The following is a 23,129-nucleotide window of genomic DNA, read 5'->3' as shown; positions in this document are numbered from 1 at the left end:
CCGCCGGAGGAGGAGGAAGAGCCGGGCGCGGCCTGCTGAGGAGCCGCCGCCATGAACAGCGTGGGAGGCGCCGACGAGATCGGGTGAGGAGCTGGGGGGCGCGTGAGGCGGGGGGGTCCCATTTCACCCCCCCGCTTCACCTCAGCGCGAGGTGAAGCGCGCGCGGCGGGCCCGGCGCTGGGGGGCGGGGCTTCCCCCTCTCCGGCGCGACGGCCATGCTGCGTCCCTGCGCACCGGGAGCGCGGCCACGTGACCGGCGGCGGCGGCAGCGGCAGGTGCGGCGGCCCCAAGGTCATGGCGGGCCCCGCTGCTCCTCCCGGGGGGTCCTCCGCGCCGTCCCCGGCGGACAGCAGGGAGACCCTCGGGGCGGCCCCGGGGGCGGCGGGTGGGGCCTCGGCCCGCACGGGGGTCGGGGCAGGACAAAGAACGGTCGCCCCCCTCTCCCCTCGGCTTTGGGGTTTATTTGAGCAGAAATGCCCGGTATCCAGTTTAAAAGCTCTTCGAGGATGTGGTGGGCATCACTGTACTTCAGCGGTGCTTTCCTAAAAGCACGCTGATATTTAATCTATAAAAACATAAACTTGACTCTGTAGAACCCAAAAGAGCAAGGAGAAACCGTTAGGGATGAGCACTGGCTGTGTAGGTGCCAGAATGGATGTAATTCGTTGTATAATGTAAGGAGTAAGTTTCAGCATTGCAGCCGGTCACCTTTTCTGAGGGTGCTGCAAGCGTCAGGCCCACATTTGTCCTGACTGGTAGCATGTGCTGCTTCTCCGCCATCCTGAAAGCGCAAGGGGCGAGAAAACTGGCTGGAAAATAACCCGTTGGTAGGGCCAATGAATAGAGCATGGGACACACTAAATAAAGTAGTTTTTGCTCTGAAAGCAGCATTATTTCTCATCCTGGGCCTCAGTGACTCACTTGTGTATTCAGCGATGCGCCACGGGCACGCTCTGTGCTTGTGTTCTAGGCTTGAAGGTGAGTGCAGACTGCAGGGTGCTGAACACAGGATCCTCATAACTCCTCCAAGACAACTGGGCTGCAGGACTTGCTCTGGGTTGCACACTGCCCAGGTTTGAGCTATTATCACGATCAAAGGGGCTGGATTTAAGCCACGATGTTAATTTTTTTTTTTTCTTCTTCAGAAATGCCCAGACAGGGCAAGTGGAAAATAAACTGCAGTTTTATTTTAGGCAGCTGCCAGTACCTGTGAGGAAAGCTCTGTTTTAAAAGTTGCTGCAAGATACAAATCCTAAACTTGATAAGTAATTACAAATTTGACTCATTAAAAAAAAAAAAATGTGTTTTCTATGCATAGATTATCAGCTATTTTTTTTCTAAAAAAAATTTACCCATGCTATAAGCCTTGCTGTGTTAAGGTGATTTTGTAGGGGACTAACAAACATTGTTCGTTTTAATTAAGTACTGACCTATTGTGAATTAAAGAAAATAGTACTTTCAAGATTGTAATAGAGGATATGGTATATGCATATGAACAGAAGCAGTGTATTTACATATAGCTGTAGTAGTTGACCTTAGGAAACACTGTATTTTTGTTTACTTGACTGTAGGTAGTGGGGCTACAAATAATTAATAATGGAATTGGGAGGTTTCGATGAACATTAGCTGCAGAGAGTCCTTTCTTACAAACAACTTGATGTTCTGTCAGAACACCAGCTGGTATTTTAAATGGATCTGATATGCCAAACTGACAAATTTTGTTTAAAAAAAACCAAAACCAACGTGTAGTTGATCAAGAAAACCTCTAACCCATGAACTGCATGAGAAAGTTAATTTAGTGCTATACAGAGTATAAGATTATAAAGAAACAAAACTATTTTTGCAGAACTTACTGTTCCCTCAAACTGATAGCACAAAAAAGACCAGACTTTTGCATGTGTCCTGTGTGCAGGGATGGAATATGGGACAGGAAGTTTGGAGGCTCCTGGGAAGCATGGGCCTGTCTCTCTGTGCTGGATGCAGAGCACTCTTCCATTTTGCTGTTGGTAGAAAATGGCTTGATGCTGAAAATATATTGGTGCTGAATAGGCTCGTGTCTCAAACAGGATCTTTACTAGCAGGCGGGAGGTGAGGGGATTTTCCTGCCTTAGGAAACACTTCTAATTGTGAAACGTGCAAGTCGAAAAGACCTTGATGCAACTTGCACAGTTTCTGTTGCAGTTTGGGAATGGAAATGGTCATGTGGGGCCTGGGCATTTTAATCTGCTTTAAGTAAGGCTGCTTTTGAAAAGAGGTGGGTGATAATGGCTTATATGCTCTGCTTGTGCTATTATTGGATGCATTATGATAATGCAAGAGTAGATACAGCCAGTGTCTTCTACAATAATACAAAAATTATACTATCCATTGCGTATTACCACTTAAATTTCTGTGCTGCTGAAGAGGGTCTTCTGAGGATCTGTGCTTAATAGTTGGTCTTTTTTTTTTTTTTTTTTTTTTTTTTTTTTTTTTTTTTAAAGATTATACTTGCATCAGCTATCAAGAAGTGACTTAGAAATAAAATTCACATGGACAGAGCAAGACTTTTGTCTCATGTAATATTACATCTGGTCACTTATTTTCTTCTTATATAGTAAATATGCGCTCTTCAAGGCATAGTTTTATTCATTGTTGCTTGTTGCATTACGGTCCTTATATAGGAAAAATTCCAGAAAAATCAATCAAAATGAAAAGGGGCTACTGATTTCTTCCTTAAGGTGCTCTGCTCCTATTTGCCAGGCTTTTGCTTGACCGAATCTCAGTGAATTGGCCCTAGTGAAGCTGACTGCTCTCCCTGGGTAGCTGCTGTTAGGGGAGTGGCCATTACTGCCCTTAGCTGTTGCTTCTTACCTGGCTTCTCTCAAAAGTTAAGTTTATTTTTCATTGGGATTGTACTTTTTGTATCTGTGAATGAGAAAGGGAGCACTTTATTTGCTCCCTCTAAGACATGTGTTTTCTCACCCTTAGCTCAGTTGTAGTTTCGCTCTGTCTGAAGGAGAGTAGAAGACAAAAGCAGAAGAAAAAAAAAAAATAGACTGAATCCCTCAAAGATAAACTATCTCTATATTTGTATATACAGACCTCTATAACTCTTAAGAGCTTTTAAGTTGGTGCTTAGGCCTCCAAAGTTAGTAGGAGCTTTTAAGTTGGTACTCCTTACTAAAAAGAGCCAAATGTTGAGGTACCTTTGAACTAACTTTTAATTATAGAGCACATTAGGGTGTGCCAAATCTTCCATGCATGTTAAGTTGATAAAGATTTGCAAAGCAGCCAGGCTAGCATCTTACTGCTCATCTTTGGAGTGCTTATCCAGTCCTGTGGCATGTCCTAACATGATCCGGGACTCACGTTTAGGCTTCTGGAAGGGTGTATTGACTCAGATTTGTCCCAAGCGTGCTGTGTGTTTCAGGCTTCTCCATAACTCACTAGTCTATTTAGAGACATTTCTGAACTAGGGACTATTAAGAAGGTTTCATGAGTAGTTACTAAATTAATGCTGTTCTGTTATTCTGTGTCTGCCTCACAAGTTTTCCTGCCATTTTAGGCTTGGTAGTTTCACTTTCATTTAACTAGGAGATGACAGTAAATAAAAATAAATCTGTCTTGTTTTTCTTGATTGAAAAAAATAACATAAAAAAGGAGAGGATGAAGTTTTATTCTTGTTTCAGTTAACAATTTGAGGACTTTGCCTTATCAGACACTGATGCTTTTTGTTTGTTTCTTTGTTAAAAATACTTCTTAACGTCCTTTTGCTACCTAGGAATAAGAACCCTGAGGAACTTCTGCCTTTCTGATGTCTGTATTTTCATAAAATAATAAGTTTTCTTGTAATAAGCGTACAATCCTCCGTTCATGTTTGTGGTGCATAAAATGAAGGCATGAGTTTTATGTGGATCTTAGTGAAACAGAAGGTAGTTGTCTCAAAGAATAGTGTCTTTCTAGTGAAGAATAGGCCTTACAGAATAATTTGGATGCTTCAGGACTGCCAGGGCTATTCAGAATAGCTGATTTCTTTGTTACATAAAATGATGCGTCTTCTGCGTAGCACCATATTCACCCTATTCAACCTTCAATTGCAGAAAACTGTTTGTGGGTGGCTTGGACTGGAGTACAACGCAAGGTAAGCTGTGTATTCTATAGTCACTTAGCCAGTCCGTTATGAATAACAAAATATTCTATATATATATATAGCTTTTCATTGGATAATACTGTTGTCAGAAAAGGAAAATGTGGATAAGAGTATTACTTTTCTATTATTTTTCAATAAATTATGAATTAATACAGAACGTCTTTTTTTTTGTACATGTATTTTCAGATAGTAATTGATATTCAAGTTGTTGTCAGCTTACTAAGAAATGACCACTGTTAGGGCATTGATTTACTAGAATGTTAATTTTTTCTTGTCTGAATGGAATTAAAGGAGTACATGAGATTTGTTTGGAGGAGGTAAAATTGAATAATTTTTGAAAGATAATTTTGGATTTGTATAACTATTTGCTTGTATTTTACTTCGTAATTAGGAACATAGCCTGGTAAAGTTAGTATCTGTTTGTGCTTAATACATTTTTGTTTGTATGTTTGTTTGTTCGTTCTTCAACAGAAACTCTTCGTAGCTACTTCTCCCAGTATGGAGAAGTTGTAGACTGTGTAATAATGAAAGACAAAACGACAAACCAGTCTCGAGGATTTGGATTTGTCAAATTTAAAGACCCTAACTGTGTTGGAACAGTACTGGCCAGCAGACCTCATACGTTAGATGGCCGAAATGTAAGTTGTTTGTTGTATGGTTTTTGTTTGGTTGTGTGGTAGTTTTAACTGCTTCAAAGATCTGTTTTAAATTATAGCTTTTTATTTGCAGCTTTGATAAAGTAAAAGTTGCTTGGCTATTGATTTTAATAAGACAGCTTTAACTGATCGTATCGCACTGTAGAAGTAATATATGGGGATGGCTTTTATCAGAGAGTTCAATTTTAGCAGGGCTTTATTTAGCTACCTTAAAGATAACTTTATAGATCAAAAGATTCTGTGTGCTCAGAGTTGACCAAACTACAACTTTTCCCAGATTGATCCAAAGCCATGTACGCCTAGGGGGATGCAACCAGAAAGGACACGGCCGAAGGAAGGATGGGTAAGGAAAAATACTTTTGTTGTACTGAACATAAATATGAGGTCATCCAAATATTGTTCCTAGTTCTCCAGCCTTCTCAAGGAAAGTGTGTATGTTATAGCCCAAACCACTGAAATTCTAAATTTAAAACGTGCAGTTTATTCACTTTAACTGTAGTATGATTCAAGTCTGGGGATTACCCTCTGCTTCACCTCGGTCAATTTAAGTGTAAAATGAACGAAGAAACCAACTTTGTCTTCTGATTATTTTTCTCCTCTTTAATTTAGCAGAAAGGATCCAGGAGCGATAACAATAAATCAAATAAAATTTTTGTTGGTGGGATTCCTCATAACTGTGGCGAGACTGAGCTCAGGGAATACTTCAAGAAATTCGGAGTGGTGAGTCATTCAGAGGCACAGCAGTTATCAAGAGGCTGTAACTCCCTGCTGCCTTTTCTCAGACTTTGTCAAACTGTCAATTTTTGGTTTAATTTATACAAACAACCATAATGACATATTGAAGTGTTCTGTGATAAAGTGTTGTAACCATTCATCATCTTGAGGTATCTCCTGCTGTTTGTCAAAATCTGTTGCTCTGATGCCTGTAACTTTCTTTGCATCTTCTGTCCCCTCTAGTTTTAAGTCAGCCTGATTCTCTGTTATTCTGTTGCCATCTTGTGAAGGGAGAGAGGACCCCCTTTGCTTCATTTGACTTTGCGAATAGTTATTGCTCTTTCAAATCGTTGCTAACTTACAGCTCTGCAGTTACGAAAGCTTTTTGCTGAATTTTTGCAATAGTAAATACTCAGTGAACTTATGTCTAAGATCTTCCTACATCAACAGTGTTGGACTTATCATTTCATTGATGATCTTAAAAAAAAAAAAAAAAAAAACCAAAAAACCCTCTCACAAAAAGCAGTGGCTAATGATTTTCTTTTAGTTTGAAAATCTGCTATAGACTGTTATAAATAAAAGTGGGGAGCATGTTCCACAGTTGTGGAGCATAATTTCTAAAGGCTCTTCCTCACAGACTTATGGCTTTCCAATTCTGACCCCTGGATAGCTTGGGAGATACAGGGTTAAGTTCCACCAGTTAGAGAAGGCAACAGCCCTTAAGTGTAAGTGCCTTTAAAAGTAAGTAGTAGAACTTAATAGTATAAAAATTGGGAGGTCAATGTGGGGTTCTTAATGAGCTGTGTTCATTCAGGTCTCTCTGAAGAAGCAGGAGATCTTAGATGTTTTGTGGCCACAGAGTGGCTCTGCTACCTCTGTGAACATGAAAGACTGTTGAGCTGTTTTAAAACAGATGTTTTAAAACAGCTGTTTTAAAAAGCTGCCTTTGAAATAAACACGGCATCACTCTTTTTGTTTACGTTATAGCACATAGTTGTACATTTTGAAAACGCTTACAGCAAAAATGCTTCTTTCTCAAATATTAGACTCAAGACAGTACATTTAAGAAGCTCTGCTGATATATTCATCAGTGTTGAATAATGTGTCCTTGTGGTTTTCTATGGGCTGTAGTGCGAGTATAAACAGTTTAACAACCTTAATGCTAAGTTAAAATCTGAAGTGTGATGAGACTTTAAAAAAGCAAACACGTGGCAGTGTTTGAGGCTTTTTAGAATAGATGAACTCGGAGAGCACCCTTTCCAATTTATTTCTCTGTGCTATGTCAGACTGATATTGATGGCTACATCGAGCATTTAATTGCCCTTTGTGAATAGTGTAGGAAAACAGCCTGTAGTAACTGCTTATAACACTCCCCTGGTAGCATAGTTAGTAGAATTTCTCTTTTCTCTTCCAGGTCACTGAAGTTGTAATGATCTATGACGCAGAGAAACAGAGGCCCCGAGGTAAAGGCTGATCTAGTTTGTCCTTGAAATTTCTTCATACTCTCCTATAGTCAGATGGCAAACTATTTCACACCATCAGAAAAGGTAGATTTTTTTTTTCTGTGTTGCCTCAGGAAAAAGAATATTTCACTAGGCAAATACCACTTCAAGTATAGACCTTCATCTACAGCTTCAGTTGGTATCTGTGCATTTAAAGTCAGGTGTTTCATGTTCATTTTTGTTTTTTTGATGGTTCTTAGCTGAATGAAATTAGATACTTGAGCCACTCTTGTGGTTTTAAGATACTGCAGTTGGGGGAAATCAGCAAACTGACTTTCCTCCTGTTCTACATGAAAGGTATGGTGATGTTGCATGGCGGGTGGGTCCAGTTCAGAATGCTTCTGAATGTAAGATTACAGCAGAATCCATTCATAATGCTTTTTGTTTTGGTTAAATGACTTCACTTTAAATTGAAGAAAAACACTTAACATTATATAAAATTGCTTTTGACATGTATATTTTGAATGAGACGTCTAGTGCCTCTATGGGAGACTGCTTTTTTTTTTTTTTTTTTTTTTTAGAGGGTAAAACATCACTAGGCTGCTTCACTAGGCTATTCGTTCAAGTCTGTAACTTTTGGTCAAAATATGAAGCACGTTTCATGTCATCCACCTTTCATTGCATCAGTCATCTCTGACGATTAAGAGGCAATATTACTAAAAGCACATGAAGCTTAGTTACACTGACCACCTTGTAGCATGTTCTACATGCTAGAGAATAGTTTGCCATCTGAACTTTCATTTCTCCTCTGACTCCATTATTAAGAATATATTCTCCACTTCATATTTATTAAGCTGTTAAGTCTTAGTTTTATTTTTAATTTAGACATACATTTTTAGTGACATATTTAAGTGTTTCATAGTAAAGTATGGTAATGTTAAGTAAGTTCTTTTTTTTTTTTTTCCCTCTCTTTTCTCTCTGTGAATTGTTTGACTGTGATTAACGATATCTCTTTAGATTTCTTCTCTCTAGGTGATAATTTATCACAGAGGTACAGGCCAGTTCCACAGTCAGAGGAGGGACGGGCTTTGTCTTTTATTGGAGTGTAAACGAAGTTTCAATATATTTGTTTTTTTGTTTGTTTGTTTCCTTGCCCTAGCTATCTTAATACTCTTTCAGCAGGTATCTTGTATTTAAGCAGAACATAAATTCATCCATTTAAATGTTCTAGGGAATTTCATTTTTAATAGGGGAGGCAGTGGAGACCAAGATAAGTGTATCTAATTTGTGGCTGAGGTTTTGAAATATTTCAGTAATTATTGCATCATCTGTATCTTTCCAATACTTATCCTGACCTTGCAGCCTCTGAGCAAAAGGTACTAAAACATCATGCCTGATCTGAATTAATGGCTTCTGTTTAAAGCTGTTCTAAAATATATATGCTGGAAAGTCTCTGGTCCACAAAAATTGTAGTTTCAAGCGGAAATGACAGATGTGTTCGAGTTTGAAAACCTGTCTGTCTTTAATCATTGAAGTGTGCAATGTACTGCAGAAGATTCTCCTTTTATTCCTCTGACTTCTTAAACAGTGCTCTTGAATCCCGTTCCTTTGTTTTTGCTCTATGAGACTCCCTTTTCATCCTGTGGTAACTAGCCAGCAGCTCCAATCGTAGTTTTGCTAGTCTCTGGGAAAGCTAGGAAGAACTTCTGGTTTACACCCAGTACTCTTGTTTGTGCATCCCAGAGGACATTTTATCTTCTTCCTGCTCTGCATCCTGTTACATATAGAGTGGTATTCTGTCTATACACAAGTCCTCTGAATGTAATGCCTTCAGTGATGACATATTGAATTGTAGAAGTCTGTATCACTGCCGTTTTCCACTCGCATCATTCTGATTTTTGCCTTCTTCTGTAGTCTTCACCATCCTTACATTTTGAACAGATTTACTTCATGTTGTTTTACTAGTTTGCTAGTAAGAGAAGGGCAAAACCAGCTCTCTCGCTAATTCGTAGTAGCATTTTATTTTGCTCAACTTCTTCAGCCAGTGTCTGAGCTGCCTTGATAACTCTTAAGGTGACCTTGTATCTTCAGTGCCTTGTCTTGTCTTTGCTTACTCACAATCCTTTACCTATTCATGTTAGCTCTCCTGCCAGCTATATTTAATGAAAATTATTTCACTTGAGTCCAAGTGAAAGTGCAGCTGAACTTTTTGTTCCTTAAAAGAAGCCCCAGCCTTGTTTGTTGCTGTCTTTGTTTTTCATGATTTTTGTTCTTGGCTAAGTCAACCACAGTGAAGTAATTTACAGATTCTTACTGAGTTCTGGTCCTCCTGTTAGCTCCAGTCCAGTTTCATCTATTCAGTTTACTTCTAAATGCAATCTGTTACTCTAGTCTTCAAAAGAAGTCCCGTCCTTCAAAAGAATAAAACTATTGGATGATATACTTTGTCACTAATACAGAATTTAAAATTTGTGAAATTTCTCATTTCTGGTGTTTTACTGTGCGTTGTATTGATTTCTTCACTGCTCTTTATCTTGAGGTGCCTGGCCCTTTTCACACATTTTTTTTTCTTTACTGCCTTCCTCAGTGTTCTCTTCTGCTTCCTTCTCCCTTTCCAAACCACAATCTAATACTTCAGTCTACTCTCCTTGAATTTTCTCTGTAAAATGCTAAAGGAGCAGCCTTCATATAGCTGATATCCATCAGTTTTCTTCCCCATGCCTTTTTAGACAGAATGCTGTAATACTAAGTGTGTGTGTTTTAATATTAATACTTTTCTTTTTGCTCTAATACTTAAAATTCTAGTTAACCTCAGACAAATATATTGTGATGAAATGCTGCCCTCGGTTATGAGGCTGCTTTCATCACAGATCAACAAAACTTCGTTTATACTGCCAGTCTCTTGTGTGTGGGAAATGCTAAGTTTTTTCCTTTTTATTTTATTTTAGTGATGTCTTTTGCTCTTGTTGCTGACAGCAGAATTTGACCTGCTGGGATTTATTTTGGCCTGTATCTTTGTGTATTTTTTATATATAAACCTTCTCTACAATAGACCTCTTTGGGCTTACCCAACCCAGTTGGATAAGCTTAGAGAGACACTAACTGTTATAGATACTGTATTTCTGTTTAACGCTTTAGAGCAATATATGGCTGCTGTCAGCACTAGCTGCAAAGCAAAATGCAAACCAAGGGGGAAATCTTGGGTTTCAGAAAAGCAGAAATGCATCCATGTTCCATATGCTTTTGATGCTGCACCTCTTTTTTTTCTTTCTAATTTTATTGCTCTACCCATAGTTAATGGAAAAAATGGCACAGTTTATGTACTGCATGATTCCTACCTTTCCTGGGATGTGATTATTCCACCAGCGATGAGTGGTTGATGGCATGAACCAGCCTCAGTGTTCTGTGAAGTTAACTACTATTTTGCCACTCTCTCGGCAGTGTCAGCAGCTGCAACCTACTGCAGTGGTTCTCAAAGCGTGCCCATGAAAACGTGAGCTAGTCACGAGCCTTGCTCTTATTTCCAGCATCCTCCTCAGCCATTGTTCCCCGCTGTCCTGTAAAAAGCCACTTGGTGATAGGAACCGCTGAGATGCCATCACTGAGGCTACTCATAAATGACAAGGAAATGGAACACCTTTGGGGATCTGGAGCAACTGATAACGATGTAGTAGGCAAAAGAAAGAGGTCTGGAAAGTATACATACGTATTGAAGAGAAAAGCAGCAGGAGGGATGAGAAATAAAATAGATGGAGAGATATAACAGTAAAAATTGTATTCTGTGTAAGCAACGTTTGTTTATTTGCCAGCGGATGACGTGTTTGGAAGCAGTAAGGTCCTTCCTTAAGTGCTTTCTCTAACAAGATGTAAAAGACTTGAGAACCCCTGATGTAGGTTGTTAGTTTCTGAAGCTTCTCATTCATCCATGGAGTGGTAAAATTTTTCATGCTTTAACAGCTCCATTTCAAAAATAACTCTTATTTTCCAAGGCAATATTCCCTAATTGAAAGAGCGGGAGAGGGATGGGAGGAAGTTGCTTTGCAGCTTTGGGTAACAGGGGTAGAATAGTTTTTTCTTGGTATCCTAATTTTGAGTAGAAGACAGGAGTAGCAAAATTGCTTGGCTTTAATCTGCTGTCCACAAATACCTTGTTTTTATTTGTGTGGTACAGTTACAACTGTACTAGCATTTTTTTTCATCTCCTGATAGGTGGGTTAGGAATAAAATGAAGCCAAAAAAAAAAAAAAAGTTAACCAGCTCAGTTTGTAGGTTGCATGTGTGAAACCAAGATGGGGCATTATTTGCCTAATTATGGAAGGTATCCATTAAATTTTTTTCAGACTGACCTTTTTTTTTTTTTTTTTTTTTTTTTTTTAAATTTAACACAAGTCTTGGTTATCTGAAACCCCTGCTTGAACCCTTGGTCCGCCCCTAATACTGTTCATCATCCTGTTTTGTGTCACAACACCCTGCTACCTTGATTCACTCTTCGTCGTTGGCTAGGTTTTGGATTTATTACTTTCGAGGACGAACAATCAGTGGACCAGGCTGTCAACATGCATTTTCACGACATCATGGGCAAAAAAGTGTGTAGTTGTAGTTTTATTTTACCTTAAGAAAGAACCAAGTCTTGGGCAACTGGCAATTTCACTGTGAACAAAGCTTAATTAAAGGGGAGAGAGTGTGAATCCAAATTCAAAGCTTTGCCTGTGAAGATGGGGAAAGTCTTCTGAGTTTGCTTAAAAAAGGTGAGAAGCAGTTAGCTTGTGCTTTCGCCCTTAGAGGGGACCTAGAACTTGAAAGCCTGAGAACTCAGGCCGAGAGGTTTGTGAGTTTTGCTTTGTTTTCCCCCTCAAGACTTGGGGAGGCCTTGTGCTACAGACCTGGGGACTGCTCTGGTTGAGCACAAGTCACTCGCGTGTTGAGCACTGTCGTGTGCTGCTCAAGTGCAAGGAGAGAAGGTAGTTGTTGCAGCTTTTTGAAACTCGGAATCCCAGTGAAATCTGAGTTGTTCAAGGCTTGGTTTAAGATACCACTCCTTCAGATGTGTATTCGATATTCAAATTTTGAGGCTATTTGAGACAATCTACTTATATAGTCTTATATTTAAAAAGAAAAAAAACATCATGAAGGATTGGTTTAAAAAAAAATGGGTCACTTACTGTGAGACTTTGATACAAATCCACATACTCTATATAGTATTTAACCACAATGCAGTTAAGTGACCTCTGGTTGTTTCATCTTCATACTGTGTTGTCAGCAAAAGGATGTTTGATAGGGATATATTTATGCTTGCTTTGATGTTACTCAGCAAGGAACATGCTTATACCTGTGGAAAAAAAAAATAAAAGCAAGAGTAAATTATTGGAGGACACGTAAGATTTATATAGGGAAAATCATAACTTCTGAAAGAAAAAAATTAACTCCTGGAAATTCTGGTAAAATTTAAGGCCTTATAACTTTACAGCTTATCTAGAATTCTAAAATAAGCAATAAAACTGTTAAGCTTAAAGTGAAGACACTTCAAGGAAACCCAAGAATACTGTTAGTTTGCCTAAATTCTTGCAGTGTAATTTTTTTGCATTCTCTGCCAATTTTTATATTTTATAAGCATTTACTTAGCTGGCAGATGAAATGTACTTTTGCATATCAATGCAATTTGTCTGGTTAGTTATTCAAAGCATAATGCTTTTTATTTCTGTAAACATGTTTTGGGGGTGTGGGGTGGGCTGACTGCTTAGTAAATGGGAATAAAGCGAAGGAAACCGTGTGCTTACGTAATCAAGATCCTCAATGTGTGTTCTTGATCACCAGTGTTTTCCTTCTGAGCAGTTGAGTGCTCCCACTTGTATGTAGATGTACTGACAAGAGCAAGTTTACCTTTGTATGGGTATGAACACATCTCGTGTACATCCCCAGATCTTGACGTTCTTTTAAATTAGCAAGAGACGACGGAAGGGAGAGGCCGTGCCAGCCAGCCCAAACTCCCCAGAGCAGGGGACAGCGCATCTGCTGCAGGGCCCTGGGCTGGGAGCGAGGCCGCTCTGTGGGCCTGCCAAGCGCTCCCTCTTGAGCTGCCACCTCTCACAGTGCAGCAGGGCTGCTTCCCAGTCTCTGGTGTTTCCCAAGCAATTTCAGTACCAAAGTGAAACGGGTTTTTTTTTGTTGCTTTTATTCTCTTTTATTCTTACTAATAATGACCAAATGAAGAGGAGGAAAAAGAAAAAAAAAAGGTAGAAATATGCAGCGTTTTCTCAGGTACGAGTAATGGACAACATCTCTTTTTGCTGTTGTTGTTAATTGCCTTTTAAGTAGATGTAGAAATTTAGCCTCAGTACTAGGAATATTGCACAATGATTTTCCAGTGTTCAGTTTGGCAGTTCCCTGCTTCCAAATGGGCACTGAAAAATTAATGGAATTCTTCCATGTTGATTAATGAACTTCTGATATTTCACACACTTCATTGACTAATGCTGCCTACTTTAAAAATGCTATCTCTTGCTTTTTGGTAATTAAAAAGGTATTGCTGAAATGAATCCGTATGTTGTTAAAAGAGGGGGAAAAATTAAAATTGCAAGGAGGACTCTGCTTTTGTAAGCAATAACTGAATTCCCTCAAGGCAAATGTGTTAAGACTCATTAATTTGAGTCCTTTGAAAAATTCCCTTGGTTCCTGTCTAGAAGGGCCTTCAGCTGACAGAGATTTGGTTACTGTCATGTCTAATGTCCTTGGGGCATCTGTAGTAAGGTGGGGGTGGGGGCTTTGTCCTTGCCTTGTGCCTATTTCCTGTTTGTTCTCTAACATGAATGGTTTTTTAAGACATGGCAGGAAGAATTCTGAATACTTTATTTTTTTCCATACTACTCAGGCCCCATTGATGACTGAAATTTATTTTCTTTGTACTCTGGTACCCATTAAAATTAATCATAAAATAAAAAAGCCTTTAATTCAGCATGCATGAGTGCTGAGAGTGTTTCATTAAATCAGAAACTGGATTTTTTGAGAGGTTTATGTTGAATGTGCAGCTTATTTTAAGTAGGTCAAATGCACTTACTCGATGGCTTGGAACACTAGGACATTTTATCTTTGAATAAAATAAGTTAAGCACTGTGGCTTACTAATTTTAAAAACAGGAGGGCTTTTGTCACTGACTTAACACAGTATGAAGATTTGCTTCTTATTGACTCAACTGTCCATTTTTATTACTTGCATGTTTGTTTACTTTTTTGTTAGATGTAATGTAAGATTCTCTTATCACATCCATTCCCTCTGACATTGTTTGAGTTAATTGAGATTCTTTAAGCGTTAGCCTGGGGAAGGTAAGTCTTTATCTTCCATTAGACATTTAAATAAAATCTAAGTAAAACAAAAAAAAAAAAGGAGAAAAAAAACCACAAACAAATGTGTGTTTCTCAGGTATGAGCAGAATTGAAATTGTAGTTAGATGGGGTGGGTTTAAACTGTGACTTCGAAAATGAACCCCAAACCTCTTTTGAATGGTTAAAGCATTAGTACCCTTTTTCAGAGCATGCTCTTTACTCAGAAGATTTTCTATGGAAAGTGTCATCTTTGCAATTCCTGCCTTAAACGTTAAAATAGTCGGCAAATATTTGAAAGATTTTGTCTTTTTGTGTTGTTTTTTTTTAAGTGAAGAGCCGTTGTAAGAGGGTACTGCTGTTTTAAGATTAAAGCAAACGAATAATGTACTATGATGGAACATAAATGATATGTAGGATGTGTTTTGTTTCAAATACCTTGATAGTAGACATGTAATGTCTTACCATCATATATATTGTACCTGAGAAACATTTAAAATTACTGGCCTTAAGTTTAATAATTAAGTACTTAGACATAAGACATAAGATGCTAAGTATAGACTTAAGCATAATTAAGGGTGTGTGTGAAGGGAATGGGGGGTATATTAACCTACATCATTTCTCCTAAATGGTAACTCTGTTTGTTTAGGTGGAGGTGAAACGTGCAGAGCCTCGTGATAGCAAAAGCCAAACTCCAGGGCCACCAGGTGCCAGTCAGTGGGGAAGCAGGATCATGCCAAGTGCTGCCAATGGCTGGGCAGGTCAACCTCCTCCTACCTGGCAGCAAGGATACGGCCCTCAAGGTACTTTCTTTACGCATCTCAGAACTGCTATCCGAAGAGATTCTTGTCTTTAAAACCTAAGGATAGTTTGGTTTTACTAGGAAATCACAGTATATCTGATTCTGTCAATGCTATCACTGTGCTGGATTATTTATAGCAGCGCTAAAATTCTGTGCATCAGCTCTTCCAAGGTCTGCTGAGACTGTTCCTTTACTTTTTTTCCCCCCACAAAAAACCTTGTTACATAGGGCGGAAGTTGGTGGGTTGGGCTCAGTCTGGCAGGTGTCCCAGAAAGTGCTTTACCCCTTCTGTTTGCTTCTACCTTCCCCAGCTCTAATCCACGTGTTTTCCAGTAATACGGAGGTGGTATTGAGAAACCTGTGACTGCAGCTGTGGGAAAGTGACCCCTCACACACACCCACACCCCCTGGGATTGTAATTACATTTTTCTTATGAAACATGAGGTTTCACTGATGAGATTTGCAGTGAATTTCAGAGGATGCTACAAGTAAAATGTGAAATGGATGAGAAAAATGACTATCTTTGAATTTTATTGCCTAATATAGTCTGGAAAAATAACAAGCAGTTGTGGTACAGGGGAGCACTCGCTGCATAATTTTCTTGATTTAGCTTGAGCCCCGCAGGACTGAAAGGAGCAGCCACTTGTATTCTTGTTTTGATTGCCATAAGCACCCACCACTCCCCCCAAGATTCTGAAGACAGGACTGGGTTGTTAATTTAGGGAGAAATAAGGGGGCAAATAAGAGTGAACATTAGACAGAGTAGAGCTTGCCTGTGCTGATACCTGAGAAATTCTCACCCATGGGAGGGAAAGGGAGCGTCACTGCTTTATCTATGGCTACAATAACTGATACCCCCACAGAGGGGCTGCCTGTTTCCCCACAGTGCTTATTAACTTGAAAGCTGCAGCTGAGGCTTTGACATTCTCCACAGATGTGCTAATCTGCCACTGCATAAATTGAGAAACTAGATATTTCAGTGTGGTTATTTGCAGAGAAAATGATACCCAATCTACGAGAAAGATTAATGTAAAACTTAAATGCCTTTCTATCTTAATGCTACAACAAATACAAAATGAGATTTTTTTTGTGGTTCAAAAACTAAATGATAAAGCTGATGCATTAAAAATGCTTTGGTAATATAGTGTCTTGCCGTTCTTAGTCTTTGGGCATTTTGCACGTTGTTACAGGTTTTTTTATATATGGTGTGTTTGCAATTCTTGAACAGTGAATCTGATTTGACTTTGGGAATTACCACATGTTTTATGCGTTATTTGGTGAATGATTAAGATTGTTTTCAGAATAGCATATACATGATTCCCTGGGACCATAAGAAATAAAGCTAGAAAGGGACACAGAGAGCCTCTGTCCAGAGTGAGCTCAATCTTCGCTAAACCATTTCTGATTGATAATAGAGTGGCAGTGCAAGCATAAATTAATTTTTTGTTCTGTTCTAGGGATGTGGGTGCCAGCTGGACAGGCAATTGGTAAGTAGGCTATGCAGGATTGCTGTAATAGACAAAATAATCCTACTGAGTGAGGGTGTAGTTTGTTTAAGAATTCTTAGTGATTTGTGAATTTCCCTAATTTCTCCCGAAAGAATAACAAGAAGGCAGAGGTAGAAATGAATTGGTAGAAATCTGAAATACATTGTCAACTGCATTAATTTAGTATCCAGGAATTATGTTCTAAACTGAAATTACTTACAGTAGGGACACTGATGAAACGAGTATTTCCCACAGTAAGAGTTTGTAGGAGGCCCCAGACTGTGTCTGAAACGCACCAGCTTTGCCTGACCCAGGGAATGCCTCCTGAACAACTCCCTGTGATTGAGCTGTTTTAGTTCTTGTATTCTCTTCATTTCCTAGGTGGATATGGACCACCTCCTCCAGGAAGAGGAGCTCCTCCACCACCACCACCATTTACCTCATACATAGTCTCTACACCTCCTGGAGGATTCCCCCCTCCACAAGGATTTCCACAGGGCTATGGTACCCCTCCACCGTTTAGTAAGTGACTGTCAGTTCAAGTACTATGCATCGCTGAACTCCTTTTGACCTTTGCTCATTTCTCTTGGCTTTTTCTTCCTTTTTATATTCCTGTAGATGCTTTGGCTAGATGGGGTATTCTGAGCTATAGCCAAATATCGTCGTTTTTGTCAGTTACTTGGGTTACCTCTTTCTCTGGTGCAATAATAATTTGTTACACTCTCTAGTTTAAATCTGCATTGCTAAGGGAATGTAAGTTTATTGTGTACTCCTGCTATGACATTTGTGAGAGAAGTTGAAATTTTGCACAGTGACCAGGGTCGGACACAGGCAGGGATTTTCAGAGAAGCTTAAGGAATTAAGGTCACAACTGGTATTGGAAACGTAAATAGGATTTCAGCATCTTTCTCCTCAGACTGTCTTACAAAAAGGCTAGTCACAAACCTGGTCTAAAAAAGAATATATCACCAAAATATTCAAGAGTTGCTGGCTCTTTTGTAATGAAACCATTTGTTAGAATATCTCCCTTTGCTGCCTCAACTCTTCGTGGAGTCCTTGTCATGTCTGTCGGTTCATGTGCACAGAATTTGATGCCTGCTCTCTGGGTGTCCCTGCTTGAGTGGGATGGGGTTGGACTAGATGATCTCTAGAGGCCCCTTCCATCCTGAGCCATTCTGGGATTCTATGACAATGCTACTTGATCACATGCTGTTTTCTCCTGCTTCAGGTTTTGGTTACGGTGCTCCACCTCCTCCACCTGACCAGTTTGCCCCGCCTGGAGTACCCCCACCACCTGCCACTCCAGGGGCAGCACCACTAGCTTTTCCACCACCACCACCACCATCTCAGGCAACTCAGGACATGAGCAAACCCCCAACTGCTCAACCAGAATTCCCCTATAGTCAGTTTGGTAAGTAACTGCATGTAAAATAAACTCAGCTTGACCCCTCTCCCCTTCCTGCTTTTCTTTTATCATAATACGTGGGTAGAAAGTCAGCATTTAGGAACAGTTTACTAATGCTGAAGGAACATACAAAGGATGAAAATGCCAACCACCGGCTCTCACGTAATGCTTAAAATCAACTGGTATTCTGGCCAGAGGCTATTTTCTTCACCATAAAGCATTGCTTGTTTCCTGTGAAAAAGTCTTCAGAGACTTGTGCAGTGGTAGGACAAGTCACTGATCTGCACTCTCCCTGAATCTATACTTAAGACTATTTTCTGTAGTAGCTTCACGGAGCTTGTAGTCAACTTTTTCAATTAACTGAGTTTGTACAACTTGATGAATAAAGTCCGAATAGTAGAACAGAATTGATAGGAAAGCAGTACAGGGTAGCTGCAAAAACTACTAAGAACCCAAGCTGCCAGCTTTTTCTTGTTGTTTACCTGTCTACCTCAAGTTGTAGTTTTGTCAGTTGTAGTGTGTCATTATAATGTCACACATTATAATGTTTTGGCAGTACTTTTTTTGTGTGGGACAGATCATGTTTATATAGCTGATAGAAGGCAGTGTAGTATGTGTTAAGCTAGGCAGACTATTGAAAAAATTGAAGTTGCAAGACAGGTATTTGTGCTCCTGAATAAAATTTCTGCTTCCTCTCTACAAAAAAATGGGAGTTGTCATCTTCCTTTTCGACTCAGTCCTCCCCTAAGCAGCATTTTGCAAGCAGCTCTTTGTGGCCTCCTCCCCTTTTTGAAGGCCTTGTAATTGGTTATTTTTATGAAGTCAGCTTCTAGATGCAGTAGGCCCATAGTTTAAGACTCTGCTGTTCCTGCACCTGAATGAATTCCCCAGTTTTGTTAGTGCATGCCTTATTGCTTGCTTTAAAGTGCCTGCCAAAACTGTTATGAAATGACAGTTCAAAAAAATAAAGTAGAAGATTAAAAAAAAAAAAAGATTACCTTTTAAGGTATATTCATAAAGCAAGCAAATGTTCTTACGTTGATGGATTTGAAATGTTTTAAATTTGGTTGCGTTATAAACACAGTTGCTGTCGTAGAAAGTTTTGCCATTGTGATTCGGGAGGAGGTTTTTCTTGTTTTGCCAGAAAATGTCTCTACAATATTTTATTTTATTTCTTTGAAAAAAGGTTGGACCCAATAAATAAAATATGAACCAGTACACGATTGTTTAAACTCACCAGGTAGTCAAAATTCTGGATGGGATTCAAGTTTAAAATGGATCTGGTTTTCAGATTTTTTTTTTTTTAAGTTGGATTCCAGTATATGGCGTGTGTAGTACCACTTGCCTTTTGCATATTTGAGAAGCCATATTTCCTAGTGAAGTATTTCAAGTGTTTTTACTTGCACTCATAGTATTGGGGAGGGAGGTGGGGGGAGGGGGGGAGAGAAGTATAGTAGTACATTGTGAGGGAGGAGGTTTAGAAGGTTAGCTGTTAATACTGTAAGTGGAGTTAGCTTCTCACTTCAGGAGTGCTTTCCTAGCCTGAAAATATGAGTAAGAGTGTTAACTGGGATAGGAATATTTAATATATTCTCTATTTTAACAGAATTGTCAACATGTTTATAAAAATACATGTAAAATCTTTTAAACTTTTTTTTAAAGAGCTTCAGCACTTCATGTGTTTGCAAATTAGTTAGCAGCATTGCTGTACAAACAGCAGTCTAGCTTATCTGCATGTATTTACATAAATGCATAAAACTTAGACTTTAAACGGGCACTGAGTTATCTAATCATTGTGGCATTTTCAGATTTGTCCTGGCTTGACAGCATCTTAAATGCTGCTATGTTTACAGCTAGGATGAATGTAAACACTAGTAAATTAAACACTAACACGGGTGTGTCTCCCTCACCCCAAAAATTATCTCTGTACAGGGCTCTCTTGGGGTTCGTCACCCTGGTCTCCTCATTTCTTACTAGGGCTGGGTACCTATTCTCAAGACCCTTCAGGCTACGCGCCAATACTTTGTTTACACTCTTATGGTCAGGCTGAGCAGTGAGAGATCTAGGTAGGTGGTGCCTATTTACAACCAATGCTCTTAATATATCTGCATTTGGGAAATTAACTTGTGTTTCTTGCAGGGTCTCTTCTTTTAAGAGGGTGGGGGGAAGAAATGTGGCTCAAATGTTTACTTTTGCCAGTAAGGGCGATACGATATGGTTCTGTATATTCGTTAGATGGCTGAAGTGAAAACTTTCGACTAAAATATAAATGATATTGCTGTTTACTCCCTAAGTTGTTGCATTAGCAAGGTTTTATCTCTTGTAATCAAACTGAATTTGGTTTCCATCAATAAAGTGTAATGGTTGGCACAGCTTGTTTAGAAAGCAGAGCACTCTGACAGCAGGTGAACTGCTTCCCTGTGGGAAGTGCTGGTGCAATGTAAGAATGGTAAGAGGAGGTATGAAAACAGCAAGGGAATACATATTAAATCTGTGCTTGTGCAGATTTATGCTGTGGGCTTCCTTTGTGATAAGCAAATTGAAAGCTCTGGTTTCCACTACTATATGCTGTAGCACTGCAGTGTACAATAGCTTGATTTTTTTTCCCTCACTCTAAGCCTTGCCCCTTGCTATACAATTAAATTGTATTTTTGGTTGCTTCCTTATCTTTGCATGGGAAAAAAAAGACTGGATTAGCACTTTGAGCTAATAGAAGAAGCCTGTGATAGATGTCCTTTAAGGCTCATTAGTGGTAGCAATTCCCAAGAGACAGGCAGATTTGGATTAAGAGAGTTAAACCTGCACAGAGAGTCACAGAGCTGCAGAAGCGTACTTAGTAATTAGGTTTCTTAATACTGTCTTTTATAGAAGCAGCTTGCACTGATGCCACTATTATGAGTAAGAGTTGTATTTAATTAAAGGTAGTTTTATTAAATGTCTTAGTTTCTCAGTGTTCTTACTACCCATCTAGTTGTCTTTCATATTGGTGGCAAGAATTGCAGCCAGTCTTTCATCTTCATTTCCCCTCCCCGCCCCCATCCCCTAGTTGTCCCAGATCTGGACTTTGCTATGGGTTGTGTTGCAGAATGATAGTCACAACCTCGCTGAACAGGCAGAAGGTCAGTTAAGGACAAGCAGATAGGGGATGGAAGTCTTCTGTTTCCTATAGAGGAAGGAAAATGGGAGAGTTGTTGATTGACAGCATACAGTAGCATAAACTTTGAGATCTCTTTTAATCTAAATCCCTTTTAGATTTAAAACTGACAGAAACCTGGTGCATTTTGTCATGGTAGTGGACACCTGGGGGAATGGCAGCTGCTTATTTATTACTGCTAACCTTTTGCTAGGTTAGAAGTAGTGGCCCTTTTCTACAGTAGCAATAGAGGGGTGAGGCTTTGTCATAAGTTTATATGAACTTGCCACATAGGCACCTGAGTCTTTTCCATGGAGTTAAGCTTCAGGGGAAGAACATTGCTTCTTTTTAATGATGACTTGGGATCACAGCTTCCGTTACAAAGGAGGCAGGGGGTGCAGTATTTGCAACCTTCTGGATTCTGCTCTACCGCTTTTACCCCCATTGCATTTCAGTTCAGATTTTGGCAACTGAGTTTTTCCAGAAGGAGAGGCTGACTAGTTAATAGATATTCAGGAAGCAGTGCTCTTTAAAAGGAAGCTTAAGGATGCCTTCCTCAGTGTGTCCCTTCAGTAAAGGACATTTTGGCCTGCCAGGGAAGATGTTGAAAATGACAGTGGAGCGTCAGAGGCTAATACATCTGCCCAGTTAGTGTAAGGTGTTGCAGTTTTAGTAGCTGTGGGGTTTGCAGGGAAGCATCTGTGTTGCATCTTCATCTTTGCTGAAATTGTCACTGCTGTTTTTTAGCAGAAAAGCCTGCTATTTAGAGTGAGTTGACAGATAACTAGCAAACCACTCCATGTAAGCATCTGAACAGCAGGAATATGATAGTTTAACTACCAGCCTAGGTAAGATTTTTATCGAAAGTGAAACCTACCATTCATGATACCTGTTCAGTACTTCTGCTTATTACCTATTTATTTGTGAATGCAGATAACGGCAAGAACTGAAAGCAGCTGCTTATCTTTACATGTATTTCCTAAGGCTGTGCATGGTGGGGAGGGAGTGGAGTTTGAATTTTTGCCTCTGCTGTTGCCTGTATGTGGATGATAACGACAGCTGATGCTACTGCCTTTTCTCCCTTCTCCCCAGGATATGGACAAGACTTGAGTGGTTTTGGACAAGGTTTCTCTGATCCCAGCCAGCAACCCCCTCCCTATGGAGGCCCCTCGGTGCAACCATCAAGTGGCCCACCTGCTGGAGGAAGTGGTTTTGGACGAGGACAGAACCATAATGTGCAAGGATTTCACCCCTACAGGCGCTAGCATGTGCTGGCAATCAGGGAATTCTGTCCACACCGGGATATCTGGTACCAGCTGAACCCAGGAATCCCAGACTTCTGAACTTGTGACAATCACATACTTGATGGAAGAAAAACCTAACAACATTTTTGGGGGGTGGGGGAGATGGCTTCTGAAGGCAAAGCTGTGGGTGTTTGGACTGCAGTTTTTAAATATTTTCCTTTCTCTAACCCATCAGCACAAATAAAGAAAATGTCACTGGTTCAAACTACAGGGTTTTAAAAATGTCTTCAGCTTTAATTCAAAACTTCAGGTTTCTTTTTTTTGAAATTATTTTTCCTGAGCCTTTGTTTTACCGTATATTGTTAAACTTTTATGTTTAAAGAAAAAAATATATACATTTACAGATTGTGAAATTTTTAAGAGAAATTTTCTACTATGTATGCTGGCTTATTTTTTAATTTAAAACAGGGTTTCCGTTAGCACTGTTGGAAGTGAGGGTAAGTTGTAACCCCCTTGCTCCTGACATTAGTGGTGGGGTGGATGGTTCAGAAACTCTGGGAGTTGAAAGAAATCTACTGAGTGTATTCTGCTTTTGTTACCTGCTGGTATAGAACTGGTAACAAGGCAGGTACAGACTTGTTGACGCACAGAGTCACTTACGAAGCACAGCATTAGGTCTGTGCTTCAAACTCTAAAATCCTCTGTGGATTTCATTAGGGGTTAACGGAGGCCTTGTTAAGATGTAGATTTCCCTCAGGCAAAAAGGTTTAGGTGCATTTTGCACTAACCACTGATTACCCC

The 23,129-nt window shown here is 39.6% G+C and overlaps 1 protein-coding gene across 5 annotated transcripts in view; it reads left to right on the top strand.

The window, feature by feature from the left end:
• The window catches only part of DAZAP1 (DAZ associated protein 1), a 25,159-nt gene extending 2,030 nt beyond the window's left edge, over window positions 1–23,129 (top strand). The window contains exons 1-12 of one of the 5 annotated variants that reach the window (XM_026038878.1): window positions 1–83; window positions 4,080–4,120; window positions 4,601–4,767; window positions 5,063–5,128; window positions 5,395–5,505; window positions 6,914–6,962; window positions 11,445–11,527; window positions 14,907–15,060; window positions 16,517–16,546; window positions 16,928–17,068; window positions 17,775–17,957; window positions 22,177–23,129. In XM_026038878.1, the coding sequence (XP_025894663.1) occupies window positions 52–83; window positions 4,080–4,120; window positions 4,601–4,767; window positions 5,063–5,128; window positions 5,395–5,505; window positions 6,914–6,962; window positions 11,445–11,527; window positions 14,907–15,060; window positions 16,517–16,546; window positions 16,928–17,068; window positions 17,775–17,957; window positions 22,177–22,349 (1,230 nt within the window). In that variant the 5' untranslated portion in view covers window positions 1–51 and the 3' untranslated portion in view covers window positions 22,350–23,129. Of the gene's footprint in view, window positions 84–4,079; window positions 4,121–4,600; window positions 4,768–5,062; window positions 5,129–5,394; window positions 5,506–6,913; window positions 6,963–11,444; window positions 11,528–14,906; window positions 15,061–16,516; window positions 16,547–16,927; window positions 17,069–17,774; window positions 17,958–19,928; window positions 20,108–22,176 lie in introns of those variants that run through there. The other 4 variants (XM_026038879.1, XM_026038877.1, XM_026038875.1 and 1 more) reach the window with 4 other exon arrangements.

Source organism: Nothoprocta perdicaria, unplaced genomic scaffold (assembly GCF_003342845.1).
Source record: "Nothoprocta perdicaria isolate Ctin4 unplaced genomic scaffold, notPer1 scaffold_218, whole genome shotgun sequence".
Classification (NCBI taxonomy): Eukaryota; Metazoa; Chordata; class Aves; order Tinamiformes; family Tinamidae; genus Nothoprocta; species Nothoprocta perdicaria.
This window is presented reverse-complemented; position numbering and strand designations above follow the sequence as displayed.